This window comes from Chelonoidis abingdonii, chromosome 10 (assembly GCF_003597395.2).
Source record: "Chelonoidis abingdonii isolate Lonesome George chromosome 10, CheloAbing_2.0, whole genome shotgun sequence".
In the NCBI taxonomy this organism is placed as follows: domain Eukaryota; kingdom Metazoa; phylum Chordata; order Testudines; family Testudinidae; genus Chelonoidis; species Chelonoidis abingdonii.
The window spans coordinates 4,587,907-4,615,181 of NC_133778.1; the positions used below are offsets into that span (position 1 = coordinate 4,587,907).

At 41.8% G+C, this 27,275-nt stretch overlaps 1 protein-coding gene across 3 annotated transcripts in view; it reads right to left on the reverse strand.

The window, feature by feature from the left end:
• Positions 1-319: 319 nt before the first annotated feature.
• Positions 320-27,275, reverse strand: part of DRC11 (dynein regulatory complex subunit 11) — a 156,961-nt gene continuing 130,005 nt past the window's right edge. For all 3 annotated transcript variants that reach the window (XM_032800046.1, XM_032800047.1, XM_032800045.1), the window contains 4 exons: positions 13,776-13,862; positions 8,782-8,959; positions 4,998-5,236; positions 320-929 (listed from right to left, as the gene is read on the reverse strand). In XM_032800046.1, coding sequence (XP_032655937.1) covers positions 789-929; positions 4,998-5,236; positions 8,782-8,959; positions 13,776-13,862 — 645 coding nt within the window. In that variant the 3' untranslated portion in view covers positions 320-788. The remainder of the gene's footprint in view (positions 930-4,997; positions 5,237-8,781; positions 8,960-13,775; positions 13,863-27,275) is intronic.

Genomic DNA, 27,275 nt, shown 5'->3' on the forward strand with positions numbered 1-27,275 from the left:
AGTGTTAGCAACCTGACTATTGCAGCGCTGTGGTTTGAGCTAATCAAATATCATAAAACAGGATTCACAACCGCTCTTTGAAATAAATGCCATCCAAGTGAAGTTCCTCTGCGTATGAGTCTTTTAATGTGTTCTCTGCTAACATTTGTATCTGTGAATGTTTGTGCATGATGCCATTTGTAGAAAGATAAAGTGCTGTGCTGGTTCTCATGTGAATATGTACATGCTTCTGTAACTAAATGTTGGTCAGCCTATGGTAGCCTATATTAAGTGCTTGGTAACAACCCATGGTCAGAGAAAAATTAAAAAGAGCCTTTATAACTGTTTTATTGGGAATTAGAATACACTAGACGTACAGGTATGGAAAGTAGTTAGTTTTACAAAGCATCTAGGTTAATAAAATAAAAGTAAATAATTAAAGGCTCTTAACACGACATCAGTTTTTACACAAAATTCCTCATTGAAATCAATAAGGAGTTTTGCCTAAAAACTTGATGGTATGATATAGTCCTAAGTAATTCTTAAAAAAACTCTTTAGAATAAATGATGCTTGAGAAAGTCAGTGGTCATTAGCTCTTAATCTTGTGGGAATTAAATGTCACACTGGTGTCTTGTCCTATTTGCAACTTTTTGTTTTCATGGAACACACTTAGAAATATAGCCTTCCTCCGGAGCTGGCCACAGATTTTTGTGTATGTTGTCTCTAATGTCCTCATCCCTCTTCAGAGAAATAGATCAATAAGCTTCCTGTGATGTATTCCCAGATGAGATGTCCTCAAGGAAATAAATTACTTTTTCTTCTTTTTCCCTTTCTTTCCTCCCTTCTTTCCCCCTTTATCCTTTCCTTTTCCTTTTCCTTTTCCCACTTCCTCACCTTCCAGCAGTGCTCTGGCTCGTGCTTTCCCCAGAGGTGTCTTGGCATACCAAACCTGGAGAATCAAATAAGTGGTGAGAGGGGCGGAAAAAAGCATGAAAGAACATTTAAGTAACTTTTGCACGTACGATGAAGTGTTCCTAACAAAAACCTTACAATTCGGGTTGGCTTGTGGAGAAGCTGAAACAAGATCCTCAGAACTCTTGAGAACACCATTATAACAAGGAGTGTAGCAATCATCTGCTTTCGGAATCCCTCATTAACATGAACACTTAGCTGTGCCACTTGTGTTGCTATAGTTATGGGAGTGTTAGAACTTCACGATTAACCCTATTTTCAAGGATATGTAGCTCTTGTCAAAATTACTTCTGATGTGAAACTTGGCAGTATAAAGAGCATATTTTTTGGTAGTTCTTGAAATCTGTTCAGTTGTTTTTAATTTCAGTGGAAGAGTTAAATCATGATTTTTCAAAAGTTGTTTATTGGTTTCATGTGCTTGTTCACAGTCCTGTGTCTTGTAAATGGTTTTGTTTTGGTTGCTTTGCAAATTTGCAAAGCTCTTGGACTGCAATGTCAAGCAGGCCTCTCTGGGATATGTTAAAATAATTTAAAATGGCTGAACCGGTAATATTTGAAAATCACTTGTGCATGGGAAATAACCTTTTCCCAAACTTGAAGTGTGCGTGTCTGTATTAACAATGTCATGGTCCCTTGTGTAGCTCAAGATGAGACTAGATATTGATGTGCACGATGAAAAAGCTGTTAACTGTGTTCATCTCTTTTGTTATGCTAGGAATGAATTTGACTTTTCCCCTCTCAGAAGCCTAAGGACCAGTATTCTGATGTCTTGACTTCTGCCTCTCACCTCAGAGTCCTACTTAAGTCAACTCTCATCTCTCTCTACTCCTCTCCATTCCCACTTACACCTACATTATCTCCATTCACAACGGTGTTCACTCTGTTGAGGCTTGTAGTGTTTTGTGGATTAAATGCCTTAAACAGGTAAACAAAATGCATCAGTAGCAAAATGGCCAACTGGTTGTAGAACAGCTACGATGTTGTGATGCACAATCTAACTATTCTGATTTAACTGAATACATATTCTTCAAACCTCTCTATCTTACCCCCTCTGCTGACTCTGCATTATACCAAATCTCACCCAAAACTAGGTGGGTTTGAATAGTTAGGCTGTACTTTACTGTACGTGGTGTGAGGGTTGGGCAGAAGGGACTAGTGATGGTGCACGTACATTGTGGGCTAGCACAAACTTTTGTGGGGTTGCGTCTTGAAACCGTCGGGCTGTTAGACTTCTCTGAAGAAATTCTGCATGGTGATGGAACTCTTAGGACCAGCTTATTAAGGACTAACTAAACAATGTGGCAGTACATGGTAAATGTGAGGGAATATTGAGACCTACTCCAACCCGCTCTCCATATTGCTAGCAAAGGCCTTGCCTTATGTGGCAAGGTGTGGTTAATGATTTCCAGTGTCATAGAATCACAGAATATTAGGGTTGGAAGGGACCTCAGGAGGTCATCTAGTCCAACCCCCTTCTCAGAGCAGGACCAATCCCTACTGCTGTTGGTGTCATCCGTTGTTTCCTTTTCCTTACTTCTGTATATTCAGTTTAATTAAATTATTAGCCTATTTACTGGCATGTCTCCATGATAGTTTCTTCTCAGATTCTGCAACTAGGGGAACTGCTCCAAGATATTACTGAAGCCAACTGCTTAGCAAGAGTGCAAACCAGATTAGATTTTCTCTAATGAATAATAAGATACATGGTTAGATTTCTGTTTATAAGAGATTTGAACCCTGAAGTTTCAGGGCATAAGCCAACAAATGACTTCCTTGAGTTAAGAAAGAACTTCCCCTGGGGGCATGCTGATCTATAATTATCAGTATAGGTTTTCTTGCACCTTTCTCTGAAGTATCTTGTACTGACTGCTATCAGGGAGAGGATGCTGGAGAATTGATTGATCCAATAAGGTGATCTGTTTGTTTCTACTTAAGTATTTTGTGTCAGATAGGTGCAGTAACTAGGTCACTTTTTAAATGGGTGTGTATAACTGAATTTAAGAAATCCTATTATCACCATTTTCCATTATTTATATTCATTTGGGGAACAGTGGCAGAACATAACCGCATGTCAAATAGGGAGATTCATGTTCAGAGTGAATAGAAATCAAAGATTCATCAGCGTATTAATCCTCACTTTGAATACTGCTTTAAGTTTTAGTCATGTCACTTCAAAAAGGACAAAGCAATACAAAAGGTCCAGCAAAGAGCAATGAAAATGATTAGAGGCTCAGGGGCCAGCTGCTTCCATGTGAGGAGAGATTAAAAGACCTGAATTAATTAACATGAAAAAGAAAGCTAGGAGTGATCTCTGAATGTTAGAGTGCAAGCCATTTTGGCAATCAGTTCCTCTGGGCCATGACACAAGAACCGGGGCTACACTACCTGACATTTAAAGGAAACAGATTTAAAAGAGATAGAAGGAAATACATTTGAAAGAAGGATATAGTTAATGCAAAGAATCATTGCCATAGGATAGTGAGGGAAATACTTTAGCTAGATTCAAAATTATTTGATTGTTGTCAGCGTACTTTGCGCTGTGCAGTTATGTTCATAGGAATAACACCTGCTGTTTCAGCTCTGGGCTACACTGGGGGGCGGGGGAGGGAATGATCTAAATTACACAACTGTAGCTGAAGTCGACATACTTAGATTTATTCACCATGGTGTCTTCACTGTGGTAAATCAACAGCAGACACTCCCCCATCAACTCCGCTTCCCTTCTCACTCCGGTGGAGTACCAGAGTCGACAGAAGAGCGCTCAGCAATCGATTTATTGCATCTGGACTACAGGCGATCAATTGATCCCTGCTGGATCGATCACTGCCCGTCGATCCAGCGGGTAATGTAGACAAGCCCTCAGTTCAAAAGTAACAACAAATATCAGGCCTCATATTTCAGGGCATAAGTGGATTGCTTCTTGGTATTGGGAATGAATTTTTCCTGCTGTGATACAACGCTGAAATATTAATCACACCTTGAGGTAAGATACTGGACAGATAGTAAGGGTGAGCAAAAAGACTAAAATGCCAAATAATACAAGCACTGACCATATTCATAGAGCCAAAAGTTTCTAAATAGAAATTGGAGACTGTTCAACTAACTGGGGGAGTGTCTGCACCAAGCTGAGATTAGAAGTTAGAGAGAGACATACATGTCTCTTGAGAGCAATCCAGCCAACCAGTGGCTGGGTTTATAGCCTCAGGTGATCAGTGGTTCAGTCATTTTTGTGTGTCGAAGTTGCTGGGAACTCTACACTGCTTGTTGCTGGAGAAGTAAAGAAAGAAAACCAGACTGCAGCACTGACAGCTGTTAAAAGTTCCCCCTTCTAGCCTACATAATATTTGATTGTGTGAATGTAGGAGAAATGAGCGGCAGAGAGGGGCACTTAAGGTACATCTACACTACCTGCCGGATCGGAGGGTAGTGATTGATCTACCGAGGACCGATTTATCGTGTCTCATCTAGACGTGATAAATCGATCCCCGAACACGCTCCCCGTTGACTCCGGAACTCCACCGCTGCAGGAGGTGGAAGTGGAGTTGACAGGGGAGCGGCGGCCGTCGATCTTGCACCGCGAGGACGTGAAGTAAGTCAATCTAAGTCGATGTAAGATACGTTGACTTAAGCTACGCTATTCTCGTAGCTGAAGTTGTGTATCTTAGATTGATCTCCCCATTCCCCCCTAGTGTAGACCAGGCGTTACGCTCTGCTATTGGTTGCAGTGTAAGGGCCCTGTCCAGAACGGTGCAGGGTATTCTCAACATCCATTGCCTTCACCTTTGCTCAGTATGTTGTAGGGCTGAGCCTCTTGTACAGCAGAGAGGACAGCATGAGCAATTAGCAGACACAATGGCTTTAACCCAGAGAGACACTCAGCACCAATCCTGTTCAGGTGCAGACACGTTCTAAGATGCAGCTTACTACAGCTAGTCTGTAGCAGGTCATGTTTTGGTTGTAGTTAGAGGACGTACCTGTGGGAGGTGAGTGAGAACACTGAAAGGGAGAATGAAAGGAGCATTGTTTATGTAGATGTTAATTTCACCTTATATGTTTCTTCTTCCTCTTTGTACACTGGGTCCTGCCTGGCCAGGGAACTCAGGAATTCAGCAGCTGTCAGTGGCTTGTTAGTCATCTGCCTGAGGCGTCGTTCACTGAGGACAGTTTGCACTGCATAAACGATGTGTCCCTGGGTGAAACCATCAGAAACCTTTGCTAGGCAACTTATGCTCAGTGATTTGGTGACAGCCCCTCCATTCTGCAGGATGATGTGTTTCCATAAGACTGTTCATCATCAACAGGAGAGGGAAGAGAAACCCAAAAACATGTATTAAGGAGTTGGAAAAGCAATCTGAGTGACCTGGCTAATCGCTTTGAACCTAAGGTTCTTTCTGAGAAGGAAAATGAAAACACAGGACATCAATACAATCAGCAAAACCAAAAGATTTGAGATATATATCTATATATATCTCTATATATATCTATATATATCACCCTGTACATATGGGGGAAATGCACCCTGTACATATGGGGGAAATACACAATTAAAATAAGCACATTTTCATCTACTCTGTATATATGTGTGTGTCTGTATACATGCATACAGATAATGTGGCCAGATTTTTAAACCAGGGTGCCTAAAGTTAGACACTTACATCCATGGCATGATTTTAATAGGTGCTTAGCCGGCAGCTTCCACTACAGTCAATAGCTCACTACTACACTTTAGGTGTCTAAGGCCCGGAGCCTCCAAAGACTTGGGCACATATTTAAAATAATATGTGTATGTCTTTGCAGGCATAGGGCTCCTTCTGTAAATACTAAGGTGCATTAATCTCATGCCTTTGTCTTTTAGCTTGCAAACTCTGGAGGACAGGGACCATATTTTTCAGATTTAGAAAGTGCCTAGCGCTGTGTGGGTGCCACAAAAATATCATAATAAATAAGACTAACATCCTTCACCCTTTGTACTGTAACACATATATCCCAAAGTCATGCTGTTTACAAGCTTTATACAACCATAGGTTCCACAGATTCTTAAACGTCTCCCTAGAAAGTCTTTTAAAAAATATTTTCTTTGTCTGAAAAGTGAAAATATTGACTTAGACAAACTGCATATAGAGGATTGAAATTGTAGCAGTGTAGTATGGTAGTGCAGTTTGTGCCACATGAGTGATCTGTGTTTGAAGACACGGTACATGGCATAATAATATGCGTGGGGAGAGTTACAATTATGAGACTGATGCAGCATCTAGTAATAGTCTTTGTGTAAGAGAAAAACTGCATCACCTTTCCTTCTATTGTAATGTAGATATTATGGACTTTTACTCATACCCACTGACTTCGTTTTTCATTCTAGAAATCAGCGTTCTTCAACTTGATTTATACCTACTCTCAATAACTATCGGCTGAATCACTGATTCATAATAGGGAAATTGATACATGCAGCGGTGAACATTTATTTTGTGTTTCCCTGTGCTGTGCAGCTTAGCTTCCACTTCAAGCCAGGATCATGGATAAGAAGAGAAATTGATGCACATCATGACTAATATCAGATCTCCAGATGTAATGAGTGCCATTGTGTGTTTGCTGTACCCCTACTGGGTATAAATGAAAGATCTTGTGCTGTAGAAAAGTAGAAGGGTTACAGGCTACATGCGAAAATTGGGCATCTGTAGTTATGAATGCATGGCTATTAGAAATCAGCTATAAAAATTCAATTGGATTCTCAGACTGGGGGACTGGCCATGATAGGTGTGGAGTTCCTCATGCTAGGGAGTTAAGGGTGCTTGGCACCAAGAAAGCACTCTAGCATGTTGCAAGATTTCCTACAGTTTGTCGGTCTGATCTCAAGAATAAACTTACTGTTTGGTGAAAATGTGTGTGATAATTTTAAAGGGGCAGTGTTAAATAATTAAGGCCTAAATTTTATCTACCTTAAAATTTGGACAGTGGTGACTTTTCTTTGCATGCTAAGATTAAGGATTTAATCCCTTTTGGTTATAACTCTCCTTTGGATTCTAAATTAATGATGAGTAAAACCCATAAAATGGAGGTTAAGCTCCCAGTGGCTTATCTGAACTATTCAAACTCACTTTCTTCCATCTCCTTTCTCCACATCCTAGCCACATCCCACTCCCCTAACTTAAGAAGAACCTTATCTGTTATCAACTTGTCAGGACTGCAGCATGCATGTCCTACTGTTGTCATACAGTCTAGTCCTGTCTAGAGGCCAGTGTTCCATCTGCACTATGGAAATGATGGCATGTGGGACAGAGTTGAAACAGACTAGCCCTTAACACAGTTAAAAAGCTGCTGTTTTGTGCACCAAACTGCGGTGAGCAAGCTCCTGAATGGTGGTACAAGGCTGGGCTTCACAGAGCTGTTGTATGAGTTGGTAATTTGGTAAATGCATGAGGCAAACCTGTGTACTTTGTTTGAGGCACAATCATGTTGTAAACGAGTGCCCCAAAATGACTAATTGTGGTACAGCTGGGACTTAAGTGGTTTGTTTTAATTCTGCCTGGAACTTCAACCACAAGTGATAAAATTGTATGAAGAAAGACTGTTGTCTTAGCAATTGTGAGCAGCTGAAGTGCTTATGCTAACAGCTCCTGGCTCAGATAGGAGGGGATTGGTGGCAGGATATCCTCAGTGAGGAGTCTGATAAAAAAGCCTTAGTTTTAGACCTCTAGTTCACCACAGCACCTCATTCCAGACTTTTTCAGGAGTGCAAAGGGGGACTGATTGGCCTATTAAGTTCCCTGGGGTCTGTAATTCAACCCAAATTGACCTAAATTAACCTAAATAGCCTTTGTGGTTTTGAAAGTCACCAAGTCTGGGCTCTTCTGAACCATGGGGAAGTGATTTCAAAAGATGAAAACACATCACTGAGAATGCTCTGCTACCAGTCCCTTCCCATTCCAATCAGGCAGCTATCCACTTACCTGCCTCAGCTGCTCACAGCTGTGCCAAGATATCAAGGGAAGAGAGATGATCTGACCAATAGCTAGTGGGACTCAGGAGTGAATGTTGGGGAGCAGATTGCTGTGGAGTTTGGCAAGTCTTTTAAAATGTCTATTTGATTGTCGTTTGTGGTTTTAAATGGCGTGAGCGCTCACAGAATTGATAGCCACTATGAATGGGTAAATAACAAGCAACTGTTAAGATTTCAAGGAATCAAGACCCCAGGAAATTCACGTTTGAAGATAATATTTTGTTTTGGGCGTGTGCGTGGCAAGGGGAAGAGTGGAGGGCTGCAGAGAAGTATGAGATGAATGAAGGGCTTAAATCTTAATGGTGAATTTTCTGGCATCTGCCAAGTTTGCCTTGGAATCTTAAAGTTGATCTATAAACCTAAAAAAAGGATTTTTGATAGTGATAAAACACAATCTTCCAAAAATGAAACCATTTATCAATAGAACCTAATTATGTTCTTTAAAATGTGGAACCCAGTTAGAAATAATAGCCATTCAGACTCTACTTCCTGTAAAAAGTTGGGTTAAAAATAAAAATGAGCACCCAGATGGGTTCTTGTCAAGTCCAGATTCAATGTATCTTAAACCGATATACATAAAATGAAGTATAGCCACTGGAGAACAAAACTTTTTTTCTTCATTTTTGAGACATATTTTTTTTTAGCGTGTCTTATACCATAATGTTAACTGAAAATCTCAGGTGCCTAGGTGCACACAGTGTTTGAGTTCAGGTTAAATCATATTTTTGACAATAGCCAGATAAAGTCATCCCTCCTGTGGCATGTTATTTCTTTAGCATGTTTTAATATAAACAGCTCATCTTGATCTGCCATAATGATTTAATATACTTGCCAAATCTTGAAGCATAGTCTGGCCTGGGAATCAGAAGGATTTTTTTGTAAACTTTGCAGAAAGGTTGGAGGTCGGCATCAAAGGGACGTTGGGTAGTCCCTACAACCAGGACTCTGTCCTCTGCTTTCAAACTCTTCAGGATTTTGGGGAGATTCTTCTTCAGACGTTTAGGTTCCATCTTCAGGAGCAGAGAGATATATGGAAAAAACCTGAAATGTTAGCACCCAGCCTTTAGAGTTAGGCAGGTGAAAGAACTGTGCTAAAATAACACCTTCTGAATGCTCTATATAAGGAAAGCTTTATGGCTTTATGGCTCTCTGTTAGAGGTACACTTACCTTTACACTTAATGTAAATAGAAGAGATACTCAGCATAAGTGGGACTAAGTTAAGCTTTTGTCTCTTGGGTCAAGTCTGGCTATTGCAGGTTGAGTCAGCACTTAATTTCTATTATGAATTTGTGACTTTGACTTCCAGTGTTTCCCTGTTTCATCTGCAGGCACTGACTAATTGGAAGGAAGGAAGCTAGCTCTTTTTTTTTTTAAATCCCTTAATATCAGCTGGATAATATCAGTGTACTTGGTTAATTTTAATACCAAGAAAACTGCTAGGATTTGTAATGTTTGCTCTTGTATCTTGGATATCTAGATTTACAAACAAGCAGCTGTGTTTTCAAGGAGATAAGTGGGTTCCTCACATTCCGCCATGGTTTTAGCTTAGCAAGGCTCCAAGTTCATAAACTTAAACACTTGGCTGTGTAAACTTAGTTTGCAGTCATATAAGTACTATTGCAAATAAATTTCATCACTGATATTATATCGCTAACGAGCAGGACCCTGCAGAGTTTATATGATGCTGTGGTCTTACTGTATCTTTAAAATTCATAAACTGATGCATGTAGATTAAAAAAATAATCTGCAAAGCAATGGATTGGAGTAAACATTTAAAAAGGGCCTAAGTGACTTGAGAGCCTAAGTTCTATTTTTAAAAAACACTTAGGGCCCAATATTTAAAGATATTTAAGCACCCAAAGGGATTTTCAAAAGCACTTTGACCTCAATGGGTGTTATGCACCAATGAGAGTTTCATTCTTAGACACGTAATGTGATTTTCAAAATACCTTTGAAAATCTGGCCTCTAGGCACTGGGAGCCCAAATCTATTGAAAGTCGATGAGTCTTAGGCTCCCAAGTCACTTTTGGGTCTTCTGAACATTTTACTTTGTCTCCTTGTTTCACTGTATGTCAGGCTGCAACATGGGAGACCTTAACTTAGCTCTGGATTCAGCCTTCCATAGTGCAAATACAAAGGAGACGCTGTAGTCTGAGGTATCTGAGTTTCAAGGATGGACTATATCCTGCCCTGTGAATGCCCTTGCCAGGCAAAGTTTTTCATCTGCTTGTATCAGCAGTTGCTGAAAGGAGGGAAATGCCTATTCTTTGGATTAAAGAGTACAAAGGAGGAGAAATTAGAAATGAAAGAGAACTCCAAACAATCAAGGGGAAGAGGAAATATCATTTTCTTCTAGTTTAGTTAGATAAATATACATATAATCTCTCTTTTTCTAAGTAATTCTTCAACGTTGCACTGAGAGTCTGAACAACAAGGACTCCTTGTGGCACCTTAGAGACAAAAAATTTATTTGGGCATAAGCTTTTGTGGGCTAAAACCCACTTCATCAGATGCATGGAGTGGAAAATACAGTAGAGAGGTATAAATACACAGCATATGAAAAGATGGGAGTTGCCTTATCAAGTGGGGCGGGGAGGTCAGTGCTAACGAACCAATTCAATTAAGGTAGAAGAGTCTAGTTTATTAGATTGCCAATTGCTTAATAATATTAGAACTGAAGTATTAGTGGGCAACACAGTTTAATGGTCTGAAATAAGGACTTCAAACAATCTTCTGAGTTCTTTACCCCAGCTTTGCCACTGATTAGTTAGGTAGCCTTTGGTGAGAGATTTCACTTCTCTGGCCCTGTTCCTCCTAGCCAGAGTATCCCTGAAAGCACTTGTTAAAATAAAAGTTTGTGCTACCGGTGAGGATTGGCCACACACAGTTGTGTTGAAAAGGGTTTATAGCCAATTCACACTAGCTGCACAACTGCCGAATATTTAGGAAGACATTTGTATTTTTACTTGCCTATCTTATAAGGATGTTGAAAGGAGTCCTTAATGTGAGTATAGTGTTTTGAAAATGAAAACTGTTGTTTGAGAGAATTATCATTATTAAATGGCACTAATTAGGTTCCAAAATTAGCACTTTGCTGAAATAAATGTTAGAGGTTAAACTATTACTGCTGGTTAGAGTTCCTGGTTTATAGGCTGCTAATATATCCCTTCTACTGGGAAGGGTATCTTGGCAACAGGAATTGTCAGATAATTAACCAAAAACAACAACAAAATTCTCCCCTGTTCTTTCCTCTGCTCTTTGTGGTAAGTCCTAATTCAGCCATTACATTTTGAGCAATCCACTTTTTGATAGTGGTAATAGCTTTCTGTATTTCCATTGATCTAGAGTCAGTTACACTTAAGAATCTTATTTTTTAAATCTAAATGACTGTCCTAGTGCCAACCCCCCAACACTGCCTACATTCACCGCTCCAGTGTGAAGCCTAGAAAGCCATTTTGGCATTAGTGTGTCTACAGCTCCTGTTGTGTATTTGAAAGTAATGCATGTCCATTGTATTGTAGGGATATATACCGAAAGCTAATAATACTCCCATTCACTTTAAAAGAAAAATGTCTGTAGCAGGAAAGGCTGTTGAACAGGGTCCCCAGGGGTTTCAGCTGTCTTCTAAATCTGGAATGGAGAATGTGGGATGTATTGTGAAGGTGCCCCAGGTTCTGACCGTACTGCTTGCCCATTAGCAACTGGGTTATCATGACAGATTTAATACTTGACTGTCTGGCTGTCAATTCTGGGAAGGCAGGAAAGGGCTGACCCTGAAAAGAGGAGGGCAGTGGAGACCAGTTTTATAATAGGCCTTCCACAAAATATAAAAGCAGAAAAGAATCCTGTGGCACCTTATAGACTAACAGACTATTGGAGCATGAGCTTTTGTGGGTGAATACACATGCATCCGACGAAGTGGGTATTTCCCCACGAAAGCTCATGCTCCAATAAGTCTGTCAGACTATAAGGTGCCACAGGACTCTGCTGCTTTTACAGATCCAGACAAACACGGCTACCCCTCTGATACTTGACACAAAATATAAGGTTTTCTATTATCACAGTCTAAGCCATTGTGCCACAGTCATTTCCTGGGGAGGTGTTCAATTGGCTCTCATTGACTGTATCCCAAGGCAGAATTTAGCTTACCATCTCCAGCTACCTTTCTGCTTTCTGTTACCTGTCTTCCTTGATTCCTCTTTCTCTATGCTGTCATTACTGTTGGGGGTTCCCTCACTGAGGCCTGCTCAGACTGCTTGTTAATGCTGTTAGGAGGACTATAGACTCCTTTAGCTGGTTCAGAATGCTGGATACAGCTTGTGCTATTTGTGTAGCAGTGGGACTAGAGACAAGTGAGCTCAGCCCTGGAGCCCATCTATTTCAGTCAAGGAAAATGCATGAATTTCCACTAAATGTGAAAAGATCGGAGTGTGATTTATAGAACTATCCCTAGCATTGTGTTTTGGAAGTGATACAAGGGCAAAATTCTGTCCTTAGATGAAAAAAGAACAGGAGTACTTGTGGCACCTTAGAGACTAACATTTATTTGAGCATAAGTTTTCTTGGGCTATAGCCCACTTCATCGGACACATAGAATAGAACATATAGTGAGGAGATATATATACAGACAGAACACAAAGGTGGGAGTTGCCCAATCAACTCTAAGAGGCTAATTACTTAAGATGAACTGTTGTCAGCAGGAGAAAAAAAACTTTTATAGTGATAATCAAGATAGCCCATTCTATGTGTCCAAAGAAGTTGGCTGTAGCCCACGAAAGCTTATGCTCAAATAAATGTGTTAGTCTCTAAGGTGCCACAAGTGCTCCTGTTTTTTTTGCGGATACAGACTAACACGGCTGCTACTCTGAAACCTGTCTTAGATGTGCACAGACTGCTGCTAATAAAGCCAATAGACAAAGGCTATGAACGCTGAAGGTGGTATTTGTCCCATAGTCTTCTTTACAATAGTAGTTGCAACCAAGATTGGAGAATTAGTTGCTTTCAATATGGTATGTCAGCCACCAGAGGGCATAAATCGCCACATATGCAAGTCAAAATAAGCACTCTAAACAGCTTGTGAAATGACAGGCTAATCTAAGACAGTTAGTGTGTCATCAGTATCTTAAAAATATTGCATTTGTACCTTGACAAAAAAAAACAAGCTACCTTTTAAAAAAATTAAATAAATAAATGGTTCCGTTTGACAGAGAATCAAAAGAATCAATTGTGGCTGAAGTCCTGAAAGCTTTGTGAATTGAACGAATATTTCACATGTGACCCTGTTTGCTGTTGTACAAGTTGCTTTATATGAAACTGTGTTTCCGGATGGTTTTTTTTTTTTCCTTTTCTTTACTAGTGGGAAATTACTGATCATGGAAGGGAAAGAAAGTAATTAAAACAGAAATTCCAGGAGGTAAATAAAAATCTGTTAACTCTTTGACCTATAGGCTTGGTTTTTACAGTGCAGATTTGTCCGTATTCCTTTATTATTGATAAATAAAGCTGAATAATTTAAGCTTGTCTTAAGTCTTAGTTTCTTCCTTTATCTTTTTTAGGTCTCATTTTTCTTTCATTGTTGTTTCTCTCGCTGTGCCATGAGCACTGGGCAAATTACTTTTAAATAAGGCCAGTTTAGGTGACTTCTTCAAGAATTTGTGAGCGGTCATGAGACTTTCTTTAAAAAAGTAAGAGTGAGGCAAGCTATTATACAGTGAGCATTGGCAGGTCTGGTTGTAGTGGTTCACGTTAAGCTGGGAAATGCCCCTGTTCCTTTGGGTCAGGTCTACCACAGTATGTGAAATTATAATCAAACAGGAGCCCCTCACCTCTTTTTCAGACTTCGGCACTTTTTTGTAGAATGTTTTTTCTGCGTCTCCAATCCAGATGACGGAAGGCTGTAGCTGCTTAGCCACCTAGGAGAAATGAGAGGAAATATATGAAGTTAATTAAAATGGCTACCATTTTAAACCTGCCCTGCCTGTGCTTACTATTATAGTGGCTATATCTCACCAAATCAATTCCCTGCTATTGCAGGAGCCTTTGACATTGGCGCACCATGGTCCCTTCTAGTCTCTGACTGTGGCACACAGTAGTTTAAGCTCCCGAGGGCTGTACTGATTTTGTCTAATCCAGGGATGACTGGTGGGGTAGAGGGGCCTGTGATGTGCAGGAAGTCAGAAAAGATGATCTCTAGTCATAGATGAACTCTGATCCTACATCCACATTTAGGTATCAGAGTTGACTGTTTTCTTCCCCCCGAAGTGCTGAGTGCTTGTCGCTGTCATTAGCTTTATTGCTGAGCATTTTTTGGCAAATCATGCCTCTCTTATTTAGAAATCTAATGGAATGGACTGAGCCATGTCTTGAAAACTTTAGCTAATATGTTTATCTCACATTAATCACTACAATCTCATCTTAAATTCGATACCAAACTCCTAGTACATTGTGGTGACGTGTTATCTATTTTATTTGTGCAACAGGAGGCCTGTAGTGCAGCGTTACACAATGTATTTAAGCATAGGCTTATGTGAAATGTCAGCATTCACAAGAATCATTGAATATCAGGGTTGGAAGGGACCTCAGGAGGTCATCTAGTCCAACCCCCTGCTCAAAGCAGGACCAATCCCCAACTAAATCAATGTTGCTCAGGCATGCAAGAGTGAAATCAGGCATCGCACAATTAGCAGCTTAGCTAAGAACTAAGATAATATATTAAGTTTGGGTGCACATATTGTGCTTTCTACATCAAAACTTGGATGTACTATACCTCTGGCTCACAGCAGGATGGCAGCAATGCTACAGGCTTTTTCATAACTGCACTTCCTATTGCTATAGTAACCCTAGTGGTTTAGGAATTCTGCAGCCAAGTGTTAATCACATTGCAGTTGTTGCTGTCCTAGCTCTGTTAGGTTGCTCCGTGACGGACGTGCTGGCTGTATGAGTAAATCGTAACTAGGATTAGTTTTTCTGCCATGCTCTTGTTTCATTCCACTTCTTCAGGTGAAGCTGTTGCTACTGGAAAGGGGGATGTAAATATCAAATATAGCTTGTTTGCATTGTGCTGATGTATGATTAATGACCATTCCAGGATTTACAGCCCATGTACGCTCACATGGGATGTGGGAGACCCAGGTTCAAGTCCCTGTTCCAAAGTAGGCAGAGCAGGGATTTGAAGGAGGGATTTCCCACATCCCAAGTGATTGCCCTGGCTATCAAGCATGACTTTTTCTTTTCTTTGTTTTTTCATGTAAAAATTTGAAAGGTCTTATTTTCATTCTGCACTGGAACAAAAAACAATTTTCAAAACCTTGAATTTTTTTGTGTGTGATATGGAATTGTTGTTTTCCAGCCGGCCCTAGAAACATTCTTTTGAAAGTGCCTAAACCCAAGCTAACAGTATTCTAGCTGCACAAAAACTCCCAGTAGAAAGTAGTCATTTTAAGTGAATTTCTAAACGTATGCTTGCGCTTTCTCACTGTTAGTGGTTCCAAGAGGAAGTGATGCAATTTTAGACATGCAATACTTCAGTGGAAATAATCCATCAATTCTGAAAAATGTCAGGTGATATCCCTCAGTTTGTTACTTGACTAGAACTGTTTTAATGGAGGAAATGGAAATCTTCACTCATTTTGGAAAGCATGAGCTAAAATGTTGAGTTATAATACTGAAGATTAATTAAAATAAAGAGACTGGATGATAAATGACTATATGTGAACTCTGCCAAAATTTCATGTGTGGAGATAGGCAGATATCTGCGTCTCTATTTACCCATATGTATAATTAGGGAGATGAAGTGTGAAGGGTGATCAAATAGCATATGGAGTAAATAACTTGGATGAATGGCTAAAGGTATAAAATTATACAACAATAAGGTCACACGGTCTTACATTGAAAACGTAGAAACCAGATTATTTGAAGAGTTATACGTTGGTCCCCTGAAACTTGCGCACACACTGCTGGGATAAATTTAGAAGGCACTCTTGAAAATATGGTCTTTATTATTGTGTAGCAGAATGGCAGACTCTTATCTTTATTATATTGGAGCTGAATGGCAGATTTGGGGATGCAGGGCTCTTCTGCTGAGTCATCTTATCAGGTGAGACCTGCAGTGTAACCATTGCTGAGTCATACTAACAGGTAGATTCTGTTAGCTCCAATCAGGGTATGAGAGGGGTTGGGTTCTCTTTCCCAGGAGCTGAGCGAATTAAGGCCTGGGACAGAAGTCATGCATTGAAAAACTTTATGTTTGGCCAAGCTTGGGGAAGAAAACTTAGGCTGAAGTCTAAGTGTTTAAGTTACCGAGAAAGCCAAAGCTCCTTAAAGAGTTCATACAGTGTGTGTGTCTATATATATATATAATAGACAAGGAGCAGAAGACAGCGGTGGTGATAGATATAGCAGTGCCAAGTGACAGCAACATCAGGAAGAAGGAATATGAGAAGCTGGAGAAGTACCAGGGCCTGAAAGAGGAACTAGAGAGGATGTGGAAAGTGAAGGCCAAAGTGGTCCCAGTGGTGGTAGGAGCACTCGGGGCTGTGACTCCTAAGCTGGGTGAGTGGCTCCAACAGATCCCAGGAACAACATCAGAGCTCTCTGTCCAGAAGAGTGCAGTGCTAGGAACAGCTAAGATACTGCGCAGAACCCTCAAACTCCCAGGCCTCTGGTAGAGGACCCAAGGTTGAGGAAGACACATACCACCCATAGGGGTGAGAGGGGAATTTTTTTTTTATATAATCTCCTCAGAGAAGTGCAGGAACTCTGCTTGCCTGCATATATTGCTTGGGGGGTTAGGCGAGATGACCTTTGCAGTCCCTTCTAACCCTATGGTTGTATGATCTAGCGCCTTTTATCGAGAGATCCCCAAATCCTCAGCAAGCTCTACACAACTAACAAACCTTTTGTCATCTAGCACTTTATGGTCACCTCAGGGACAGCTTGTGCTCCGAAGGACAGAGTAGCCCATGGACTGCCCTTGAGTATAGAGCCAGGGAGACCACAGTGAATGGGAGTTTGAAGTGGGACTGTGCTTTCCTTGGGGTGGAGGGTCACCTCGCTGCCCTTTACTCAGGACTGGGGCTAACCGTTACAATTTAGTCTTCTGTTAATTTAGTCTAATTATAGGATATGCACATACACCTCAGCACACCCCACAGATTGTTGCCTGATATACAAGGGGTTTTCCATATTTCTTTCATTTAGGGGTCTATTCTGCCATCACTATATTTATGTGACTCCCATTAGTTATTCAATCACATGGTGCGATGGGTCACTTCTCCCTTAATGCTTACACTAATCGCTAACGTTAATGCGAAGAGGAACTGCATGTGAACACTGAAGGGGTATTTTTGCTTTCCAAGGTAAATCAGTTGTACTAAGCTGATAGTTCAGTCTTTCTGATGCCCAGGGAAAGATTACAGGAAAACATGTTCCATACCTGTTACCTGATATAGCGGATAATGCTCTGCAGTTTGCCATGTGGAGAACAAGGGTGGGGATTTCCAAAAGCACCTGGCTGTGGTATAACTCTGTTTCCTTTTGAAGTCAGTAGTGAACTCCCCTTTACATCAATGGGAGCAGAGTTAGGCTAATGCTGAGTGCTTCTGAACATCCCCCGCTAAACATGGTATGTTGTGTATGGACACTCTCACTTAAGTTGTATACAACACCCTGTTCTTTTGGGGGTATTCTCTGGGATCCCACGAGGGCCTTTTCCTTAGCAAAGAAGGCTCCCTCCAGATCCTCATCCCCTCAATATTGTTTCAGCAATGGGGTTGTTAGAGAGGTGTGAGGCACCTGTCTTCCTTCCTCAGATGGCTCCGATGCTTAATTTGCGATCTGTACCTGTTGCAGCACTTTGCACTGCTAACTAGGCTACGGACCCACTTTTATTCTAAATAACATTTACCCTTTTTCTTCCTTTTGGCACCCCTGTTCCTCTTTTCTTACTTTCAACAATGGGGAAATATAGCAAACTGAAAACAAGGTAGTGAGTGAACCTACTTTCTACCAGCTCTTGAATAAAGCAGATACTTTAATGATCTCTGCTTTCTAATTCACAGAAATGAACTGTGAATGAGCAGAGGAGCAGCAGACTTCCACATATATGCTAATATGACATGATCCAACACACTGCTCTTGTGCTGATTAAAAAAAAAAAATCAGACACCCATAATCCATTGGTATCTAATTTAAATTGTTGGCAGATACAGAGCAGACTGTATGTCCCCCTGAAAGTGCTTTATTTGAATTATCCATGGGTAGTTTGAATCCATGGATAATTAAATGCACTGTACATAATTAATTTATAATTAAAATTTTATTAGCATTGCTGCATTCAACAATTTGTTGAAGTCACCAGCAGGTGGCTCCTTAACCCTTCTAATACTCATTACGTTAGCAACTTTTGATAAAAAATTGATCTTCACTGTAGTTTCAGCTACTAATCTGATGTACATTTATGACAAATGTTCTTTTGCTGTAACTCTTGCGCCTTCTGTCCATCTTCATTAATCAAAAATGTGTACAATCTGCATGTGCTGATCTGACTTTGTGTTTTTCATGGCAAATTCTCTTGCATGTGTCCAATAAGGACTACGTTATCCTGCATTTCTGAATTAAAGCAGAACAGAAAGTAACTACTAAGTGGATTTTGTTGGGTATAATGGGTGTTAACCACCGTGGTTCTGCTGCTCCATGGTTCTGTTGTCAACATTTTGTCTTAGAGCTATTTCAGTTACTCTCCAGACTGCTTTGGTTCATGTTTGGAAGGAACGATATAACTGCAAATGTAAGAAACTTATGCTAAAATTTTCAAACTTGGGTGCCTATAAATTAAACACTTAATGCCACACATGGGCACCCAAATAAACGGCCCAATTTTCAGAGTCGCTGAGTATGTACAGCTCCTCCAAGCTCAAAGATTCCAGCCTTAATTTAAAATGAAAGAATAAAATTATGTTTCTGCAGAAATTGATGGATCACTGAAAATTGGCTTAGTCAAGCCCCATATCACTGTATTTTCTACAGTTGCTGTATTGGCAACACAAGCCTAGATAAAGCACTTGTGAGGTCAAACTGATGAAAATCAGAAATGAATATTTAGTCCCAAATGTGTGAGTGTCATAAACAGATAAGTAAGAGTTAATAGAACAGAAGTACTTCATGTCTCTTTTGACTGTAAAGGGTTAACAAGTTCAATGAGCCTGGCTGTCACCTGACCAGAGGACCAATCAGGGGACAGGATACTTTCAAATCTTGAGGGAGGGAAGTTTCTGTGTGTGCTGTTAGAATTTGGTTGTTGTTCTCTCTGGGTTCTGAGAGTGACCAGACGTGCAACCAGGTTTCTCTCCAATCTCTCCGATACAGGCTCTTATAAGTTCAAAATAGTGAGTACTAGGTAGATAAGGCGAGTTAGGCTTATGTTTGTTTTCTTTATTTGCAAATGTGCATTTGGCTGGAAGGAGTTTAATTGTGCATTTGGCTGGAAGGAGTTCAAATTTGTATTTTGCTGAAAGGATTTTAATTTGTACTTGTATACTTAGGCTGGGAGGGTATTCCCAGTGTCTATAGCTGAAAAACCCTGTACCTAATCCATCTTAAATTTACAAAGATAATTTTTACTGTTTTTCTCTCTTTAATTAAAAGTTTCTTGTTTAAGAACCTGATTGTTTTTTCATTCTGGTATGAGACCCCAGGGGACGGGGTCTGGATTCACCAGGGAATTGGTGGGGAGAAAGGAGGGAAGGGGGAGAGAAAGGCTAATTTCTCTCTGTGTTAGGATTACTGTCTCTCTCAGGGAGAGTCTGGGAGGGGGAGAGAGAAGGAGGGGGGAAGGTGCATTTTCCTCTCTGTTGAAGATTCAAGGAGTTTGAATCACAGTAATCTTCCAGGGTAACCCAGGGAGGGGAAGCCCAGGAGAGGCAACGGTGGGGGAAAGGGTTTACTTTCCTTGTGGTAAGATCCAGAGGGTCTGGGTTTTGGGAGGACCAGAGTGTACCAGGCACTGGAATTCCTGGTTGGTGGCAGCGGTACAGGTTCTAAGCTGGTAATTGAGCTTAGAGGAATTCATGCTGGTACCCCATCTTTTGGACGCTAAGGTTCAGAGTGGGGAATTATACCATGACAGTGAGGTTGACTAGAACAAGTAACAAGTAGAACAAGACTTCAGTAAGAATGTGGAAGACATAAAATCGAGTTCCTTTAACAGATATTGGTTTTATAGATAATATATTTTGGCCTGCTATAGAGACAGTGTAATAATAAAATCCTCTAACAGATTGACTTTTATTACAGTTTAACTTTAGGAGATAAAACAAGATAAATCTGCTCCCTTCAAGTCTGATCAGTATTTCAATCACAGTCAGGAAATACTTCACAGCAGCGAAACGTTTAATAAAATGGGCTTTTTACCAACATTTTAGGGTAACTTCTTATTGATCTTTTTCAGATTTCAGAAAGCCACAACACAAATGAAAGGACTGATTTATCTTTATGGAATTTACCAAAGCCGGAGACAATCAATACCTTTTGTTACTCAATCTTCCAATAGTGATGCTGTTTGATATAGAATGCAGTATGTTTCAACAGAAGGAGCACTATTGTGTCCCTATGTGGCTTTGTGTTTGAACTAAGGTGTGTGTGTGTGTGTATACACACTATTTTCTCCTAGCCACTTCTTTTCCAGCCCTTCAGTCTGATCAGTACTGTACCAGCAGCCCTTTCTCATCTGTCGCTCCTTGTATGATGCCTTTTCTGTGTGTTGCTGCTGCCCTGGGAAAGATGTCAAGTGAGGGGTATCTGTTCTTGTGATTAATCTGATTGCTGCTCTTTTCAGTGTTGTTGCAATGCCAGTTATATTTTTTTCCTCAGAGTTGTGGCTTACAAACCGCCTACAGTTTTATATCTCCATGCCTGAGAGGTTTATGTCTTACAGCTTTTTCCCTTGCTGCTATCATGTCTAGGCTGCCTCCACTAACCTTTTATTTTGTCAGATAAATTGGACTATTATTTCTCCCATGGCAAAGGTTGTATAAGGTACAGTTTGCTGAAGTGCTACTCATGAACTGAGGCCCAGCTCAGCCGGCATAAACTGACAGTTCCGTTGACTTTAGTCAGGCGCATGGTATGGAAAATAGTTATAAGCAAAATATTCCAATGTATGTTGGTTTCTATGGGAAGCAGTGGCACCGGAACCCGTGTGTGTGTGGGGCAGCGGGACGTGGCTGGTCCACTTTTTGCTGGGGCAGACTGCAGCCCCTTCCCCATCTTTTCCTTCTGACGCCCCACCCCTGGCCAGGCCAGCATGGAGCCCAGCTGCGGAGAGGAACTCGGGCAGTTGTGGGAGCCGTACACGCAGACCCTCCACCTGCCCATGGTGTGGTGGGGGTGGGTAGGGTCTGAGAACAGCCCCTGGTCTGCTCCGCATCAGCTCACCACAGCAGCCCACACGGCTCTAACCCCAACCTGGCTCCAGATGCCGGGGAGGGCCTCGGAGTCACAGCCGGGCCATGGTAAGAGCTGCCTGGGCAGCTGTGGGGCCGGAGACATGGAGGGTGGAGACATGGGCTGGAGGTTGCTCTTGGTGGGTGCCCCACACCATGGACGGGCAGAGGGTCTATTGTGGCTCCCCCGCAGCTGCCTGTGCGGCTCTTACCAGCTCCAAGCCCCTCCCAGCCAGAGCCAAGTCGGGGAGAGCTGTTTGTGGAGCCTGGCTTCCTCCACCTGCCCTGGGTGGGGGCCCCAAGGGGCAGGGACACAGGCAGGGGACTGCTTTCGGCCTCCCCCCCCCCGGGGGGACGGGTTCCCCAGCTTCACTCCAGCTTGGCTGGGGGCAGGGTCTCTGGTGGAACAGGGAGGGTGGGGGTGGGCTCTTGGGGGAAGAGGAGGCCTCAGGGGGGTGGGACCCCTGGTTTCCCACTTATGGGACGGATCCAGCACCCTTGATGTGAAGAATAAGATTCATTTCAGGCACCACTGGGACACCACTCAATATCAGATGGAAATCCTTCCTCTATACTCTGAAACGGATCACTGTGCTATATGACTTCTCTGTGAGAACATGCGTGCTTATTTTTTGACATTCACAGCTTCCTTTAGTAATTTTGCTGTTAAATATTAATCACTCATATGTTTTTCAGGAAAGACAATGAAATTTCAGTGTTTTCTCACTAGGGTCATTTCCTCTAAATTACATTAAAAGTGACAGTTTTTAATACCTTGAGTCCCATTTTTGTCAGAGCTGGTTTGTATCTTGCAACAGAGCCCTTCCAAAAATAATTATACGAAAAAGGGATTTGGATTTTTGCATCTGAAACAAATTAAAGTCTCATTTTTTCCCACTGTTGTTCTCTTGTTTAAGGTGTCTCCCGTGAAATGACTGCCATCAGTTCAGTTATGGATAGAAAGTTTCCTAATGGTCATTTAATGCTCTCTAGAGTTTAATTTAGTTACCAAAACTCTCTTGTTTGTTGAAGTGATTGGTAATCAAGAGTTCTAGGTTACTTCACCTTCATCATTAGACACCATAAATCCATATTTAGTAAATCTCATGGTTTAGTAATGGTTATATGGATCATATAATATGAAAAATAACTATTGCAATGTTTCCTATAATTCACTTACAATTATAAGTACACAATCTTTATTTTTGTTTGGCTAACTATAAATAAGTATCTTTGTCAATACAAATGGCTTCTATGCCGGTCTGACTAGGGTAACAGTTGCTGTTGCGTGCAAAATTTATAATTGAAACTATCTGTTATTGAGACCTGTGAATCTACACACAAGGAAAAATGTAACGAGGTGAACTACTATGTGTCGGACAGTGAGATTCAGAGAGCTGTGAATATAAATGCCACATGAATGCTGCAATATACAGAAGTATTTTATGTCAAGAATTATACTGTGCATATACTCTTGCAGTGATCAGATACAGTACCTGTGCATATATGTGCTGTGATCAGATACTAGTCTATCATGGAGAGGAAGAAACCTTTGGTGGGAACAAATAAGCTTCCCTCCTCATGTATTGTAAATGTGTGTGGTGAACAGAGGACAGGCAAACAGAGGGAGTTTGCCTGGGAGTTCATTTGTGGGGAGTTCTCACAGAGTATTTTTGCCTTTCAGGCTTCTGTGAGCAGTAAATACAACATCTGAAGATGCTCTTAGAAGGAAGACAATATGGATAGTGAGCGATCAGCTGTTGTGACCTGCATGGGTTGTGCCATGTTTGTCTTTCTCCCAGAGAACAGAAGCGACTTTGACTCTACAAAGTGCAAACTGGTCTCCATATTGGAAGATGAGGTTAAAGGACTAGAGACCGAAGTATCAATCCTGTGTTGCATCAGAGAAAAAAGAGATTTTCTGGATAGAAGTCAGCATTTGGTACTGCAGGCACAGATTGCTGAAGAATCAGAGAGGGCAGTGCAGAACAGGAAGAAAATTCTCAGTATGTGACTTCCAGGAGAAGAAAGAGGAGAACCCATGTACCCCCAATGCAGATAGATGTAAGGAACCGTTTTCAGGCTCTCTGCAGAGATACTATGTCAGAGAATGGTTTGGAAGAGTCATCTGAGGAAAGAGATCAGAAGGAGACCCCATCAACTAGAAGGTATGGGATGCATTGTCCTAGGGGGGGTTCCATGACCACCACTCCCAAGAGGAGGAGAAGGATTGCTAGGAAGAGATGGAATCCACCTAATGAAGAGAGGAAAGAGCATCTTTGCAGGCAGGCTTGCTAACCTAGTGAGGAGGGCTTTAAACTAGGTTTGCTGGGGGATGATGACCTAAGCCCTGAGGTAAGTGGGGAAGTGGGATATTGGGAGGAAACACCCGGAGGAGAGTGCAACAGGGAAGGCCTCCTGATTCATACTGAGAAAGTAGGGTATTTGACTAGTTATCTTAGGTGCATGTGCACAAATGGAAGAAGTCTCGGAAGCAAGCTGGAAGAATTGGAATTCCTGGCACAATCAAGGAACTATGATGTGATTGAAATAACAGAGACTAGGTGAGGTAACTCACATGACTGGCGTATTGTCATGGATGGGTGTAAATTGTTCAAGAAGGAAAGGTAGGGGAGAAAAAGTGGAGGAGTTGCACTGTATATAAGAGAGCAACATGATTGCTTAGAGCTCCAGTATGAAACTGGAGAAAAGCCTGTTGAGAGTCTTTGGGTTAAGTTTAGAGGCGAGAGCAACAAGAGTGCTGTCGTGGTGGGCATCTGCTTTAGACCACCAGACCAGGAGGATGAGGTAGACGAGACTTTCTTTGGACAACTAACAGAAGTTTCCAGATCACAGGCCCTGGTTCTTATGGGGACTTCAATCCCCCTGACATCTGCTGGGAGAGCAATACAGCAGTGCACAGACAATCCAGGAAGTTTTTGGAGTGTGTTGGGGACAACTTCCTGGTGCAAGTGCTGGAGGAACCAATTAGAGGCCATGCTACTCTTGACCTGCTGCTCACAAACAGGGAAGAATTGGCAGGGGAAGTAGAAGTGGGCGGCAACCTGGGCAGCAGTGACCACGAGATGGTTGAGGTCAGGATCCTGACAAAAGGAAGAAAGGAGAGCAGCAGAATATGGATCCTGGACTCCAGAAAAGCAGACTTTGACTTTCTTAGGGTATTGGTGGGCAGGATTCCCTGGGAGGTTAATATGAGGGGGAAAGGAATCCAGGAGAGCTGGCTGTATTTTAAAGAAGCCTTATTAAGGGTGCAGGCACAAACCATCCTGATGTGCAGAAAGAATAGCAAATATGGCAGGTGACCAGCTTGGCTTAATGGAGAAATCTTTGGTGAGCTTAAACACAAAAAGGAAGCTTACAAGAAGCAGAAACTTGGGGCTGGTCTACACTGGGTGGGGGGATTGATCTAAGATACACAACTTCAGCTACGTGAATAGCGTAGCTGAAGTCAAAGTATCTTACATCGATTTACCTCGGGTCCTCACGGCGTGGGATCGACGTCTGCGGCTCCCCGTGTCAACTCCGCTATTGCTGCTCGCTCTGGTGGAGTTCCGGAGTCGATGGGAGCACGTTAAGGGATCGATATATTGCGTCTAGATGAGATGCGATATATCGATCCCCAAAAAATCGATTGCTACCCGCCGATATGGCGGGTAGTCTGGACATACCCTTGGACAGATGACTAGGAAGGAGTATAAATATAATGCTTGAACATGCAGGTTGTAATCAGGAATGCCAAAGAACAACTGGAGTTGCAGCTAGCAAAGGATGCAAAGGGTAACAAGAAGGGTTTCTAGGGTTAGCAACAAGAAGGTGATCAGGGAAAGTGTGGGACCCTTACGGAATGGGGGAGGCAATCTAGTGATAGATGATGTGGAAAAAGCTGAAGTACTCAATGCTTTTTTTACCTTGGTCTTCACAGACAAGGTCAGCTCCCAGGTGGTTGTACTGGGCAGCACAATATGGGGAAGAGGTGAGCAGCTGTCATTGGTGAAATAACAGGTTAAGGACTATTTAGAAAAGCTGGACATGCACAAGTTCCTGGGGCCGAAGGAGTTGGCTGATGTGATTTCAGAGTCATTGGCCATTATCTTTGAAAACTCATGGCGATTGGGGGAGGTCCTCAAGGACCTACAGCATCACCTTAGTCCCTGGAAAAATCATGGAGCAGGTCCTCAAGGAATCCATTTTGAAGCACTTGGAGGAGGAGAAGGTGATTAGAAACAGTCAACATGGATTCACCAAGGGCAAGTCATTCCTGACCAGCCTGATTGCCTTCTATGATGAGATAACTGGCTCTGTGGATATGGGAAAAGCAGCGAACGTGATATACCTTGACTTCAGCAAAGCTTTTGATACAGTCTCTCACAGTATTCTTGCCAGCAAGTTAAAGAAGTATGGATTGGAAGAATGGACTATATGGTGGATAGAAAGCTGGTAAGATCGTTGGGTTCAACGGGTAGTGATCAACATCTCGATGTCTAATTGGGAGCCTATATCAAGCACAGTGCCCCAGGGGTTGGTCCTGGGGCTGGTTTTGTTCAACATCTTCATTAATGATCTGGATGATGGGATGGATTGCACCCTCAGCAAGTTCATGGATTACACTAAGATAGAGGGAGAGGTAGATATGCTGGAGGGTATGGATAGGGTCCAGAGCGACCTAGACAAATTGGAGGATTGGGCCAAAAGACATCTATTGAGGTTCAACAAGGACAAGTGTAGAGTCCTGAACTGAGGGCGGAAGAATCCCATGCATTGCTGCAGGCTGAGGACCGACTGGCTAAGCAGCAGTTCTGCAGAAAAGGATCTGGGGATTACAGTGGATGAGAAGCTGGATATGAGTCATCAGTGTGCCCTTGTTGCCAAGAACGCGAACAGCATATTGGGCAGCATTAGTAGGAGCATTGCCAGCAGATCAAGGGAAGTGATTATTGCCCTCTATTCAGCACTGCTGAGGCCACATCTGAAGTACTGCGTCTAGTTTTGGGCCCCCCACTACAGAAAGGATGTGGACAAATTGGAAAGAGTACAGCGGAGGGAAATGGAAATGATTAGGGGTCTGGAGCACATGACTTATGAGGAGAGGCTGAGGGAACTGGGGTTATTTAGTCTGCAGAAGAGAAGAGTGAGTGGGGATTTGATAGCAGCCTTCAACTAACTGAAGAGGGGTTCCAAAGAGGATGGAGCTAGGCTGTTCTCATTGTTGGTAGATGACAGAAGAAGGAACAATGGTCTCAAATTGCAGTGGGGGAGGTCTAGGATGGATATTAGGAAAAACTATTTCACTTAGGAGGGTGGTGAAGCACTGGAATGGGTTACCTAGGGAGGTGATGGAATCTCCATTCTCAGAGGTTTTTAAGGCCTGGCTTGACAAAGTCCTGGCTGGGATGATTTAATTAGGGTTGGTCTTGATTTGAGCAGGGGGTTGGGCTAGATGACCTCCTGAGGTCCCTTCCAACCCTAATCTTCTATGATTCTATGATCATTTCCTTTCTGGAGAAAAGGATTCTGAATCCATAATCTCTCCTGGCGATTCTGTCACTGGGAAACGGAGATCTTATTTGTTTTTTGTCTCAATTTTAAAGGATTCCTCCTGGGACTGTAGGCCTACACCCTTTCTCATGAGAAATGTGAAGATGATGGAATAAGGAAGAAATTGGGCCCTGACTATGTCCATAAGTAAGGGTTCTGGATACGTTCATAATTAAAACACATGGTTTAATTTCCAAGCCCATCATATATTATCTTACGTTTTTGTTCCTGTAATTTGAAGCTAGAATTCCTTTTTCAAAATGATGACTACTGCTAACCAGACAGCTGTGTAGCAGAGAGCCATTTGTGGTGACTCCTGTGCAAGAAATA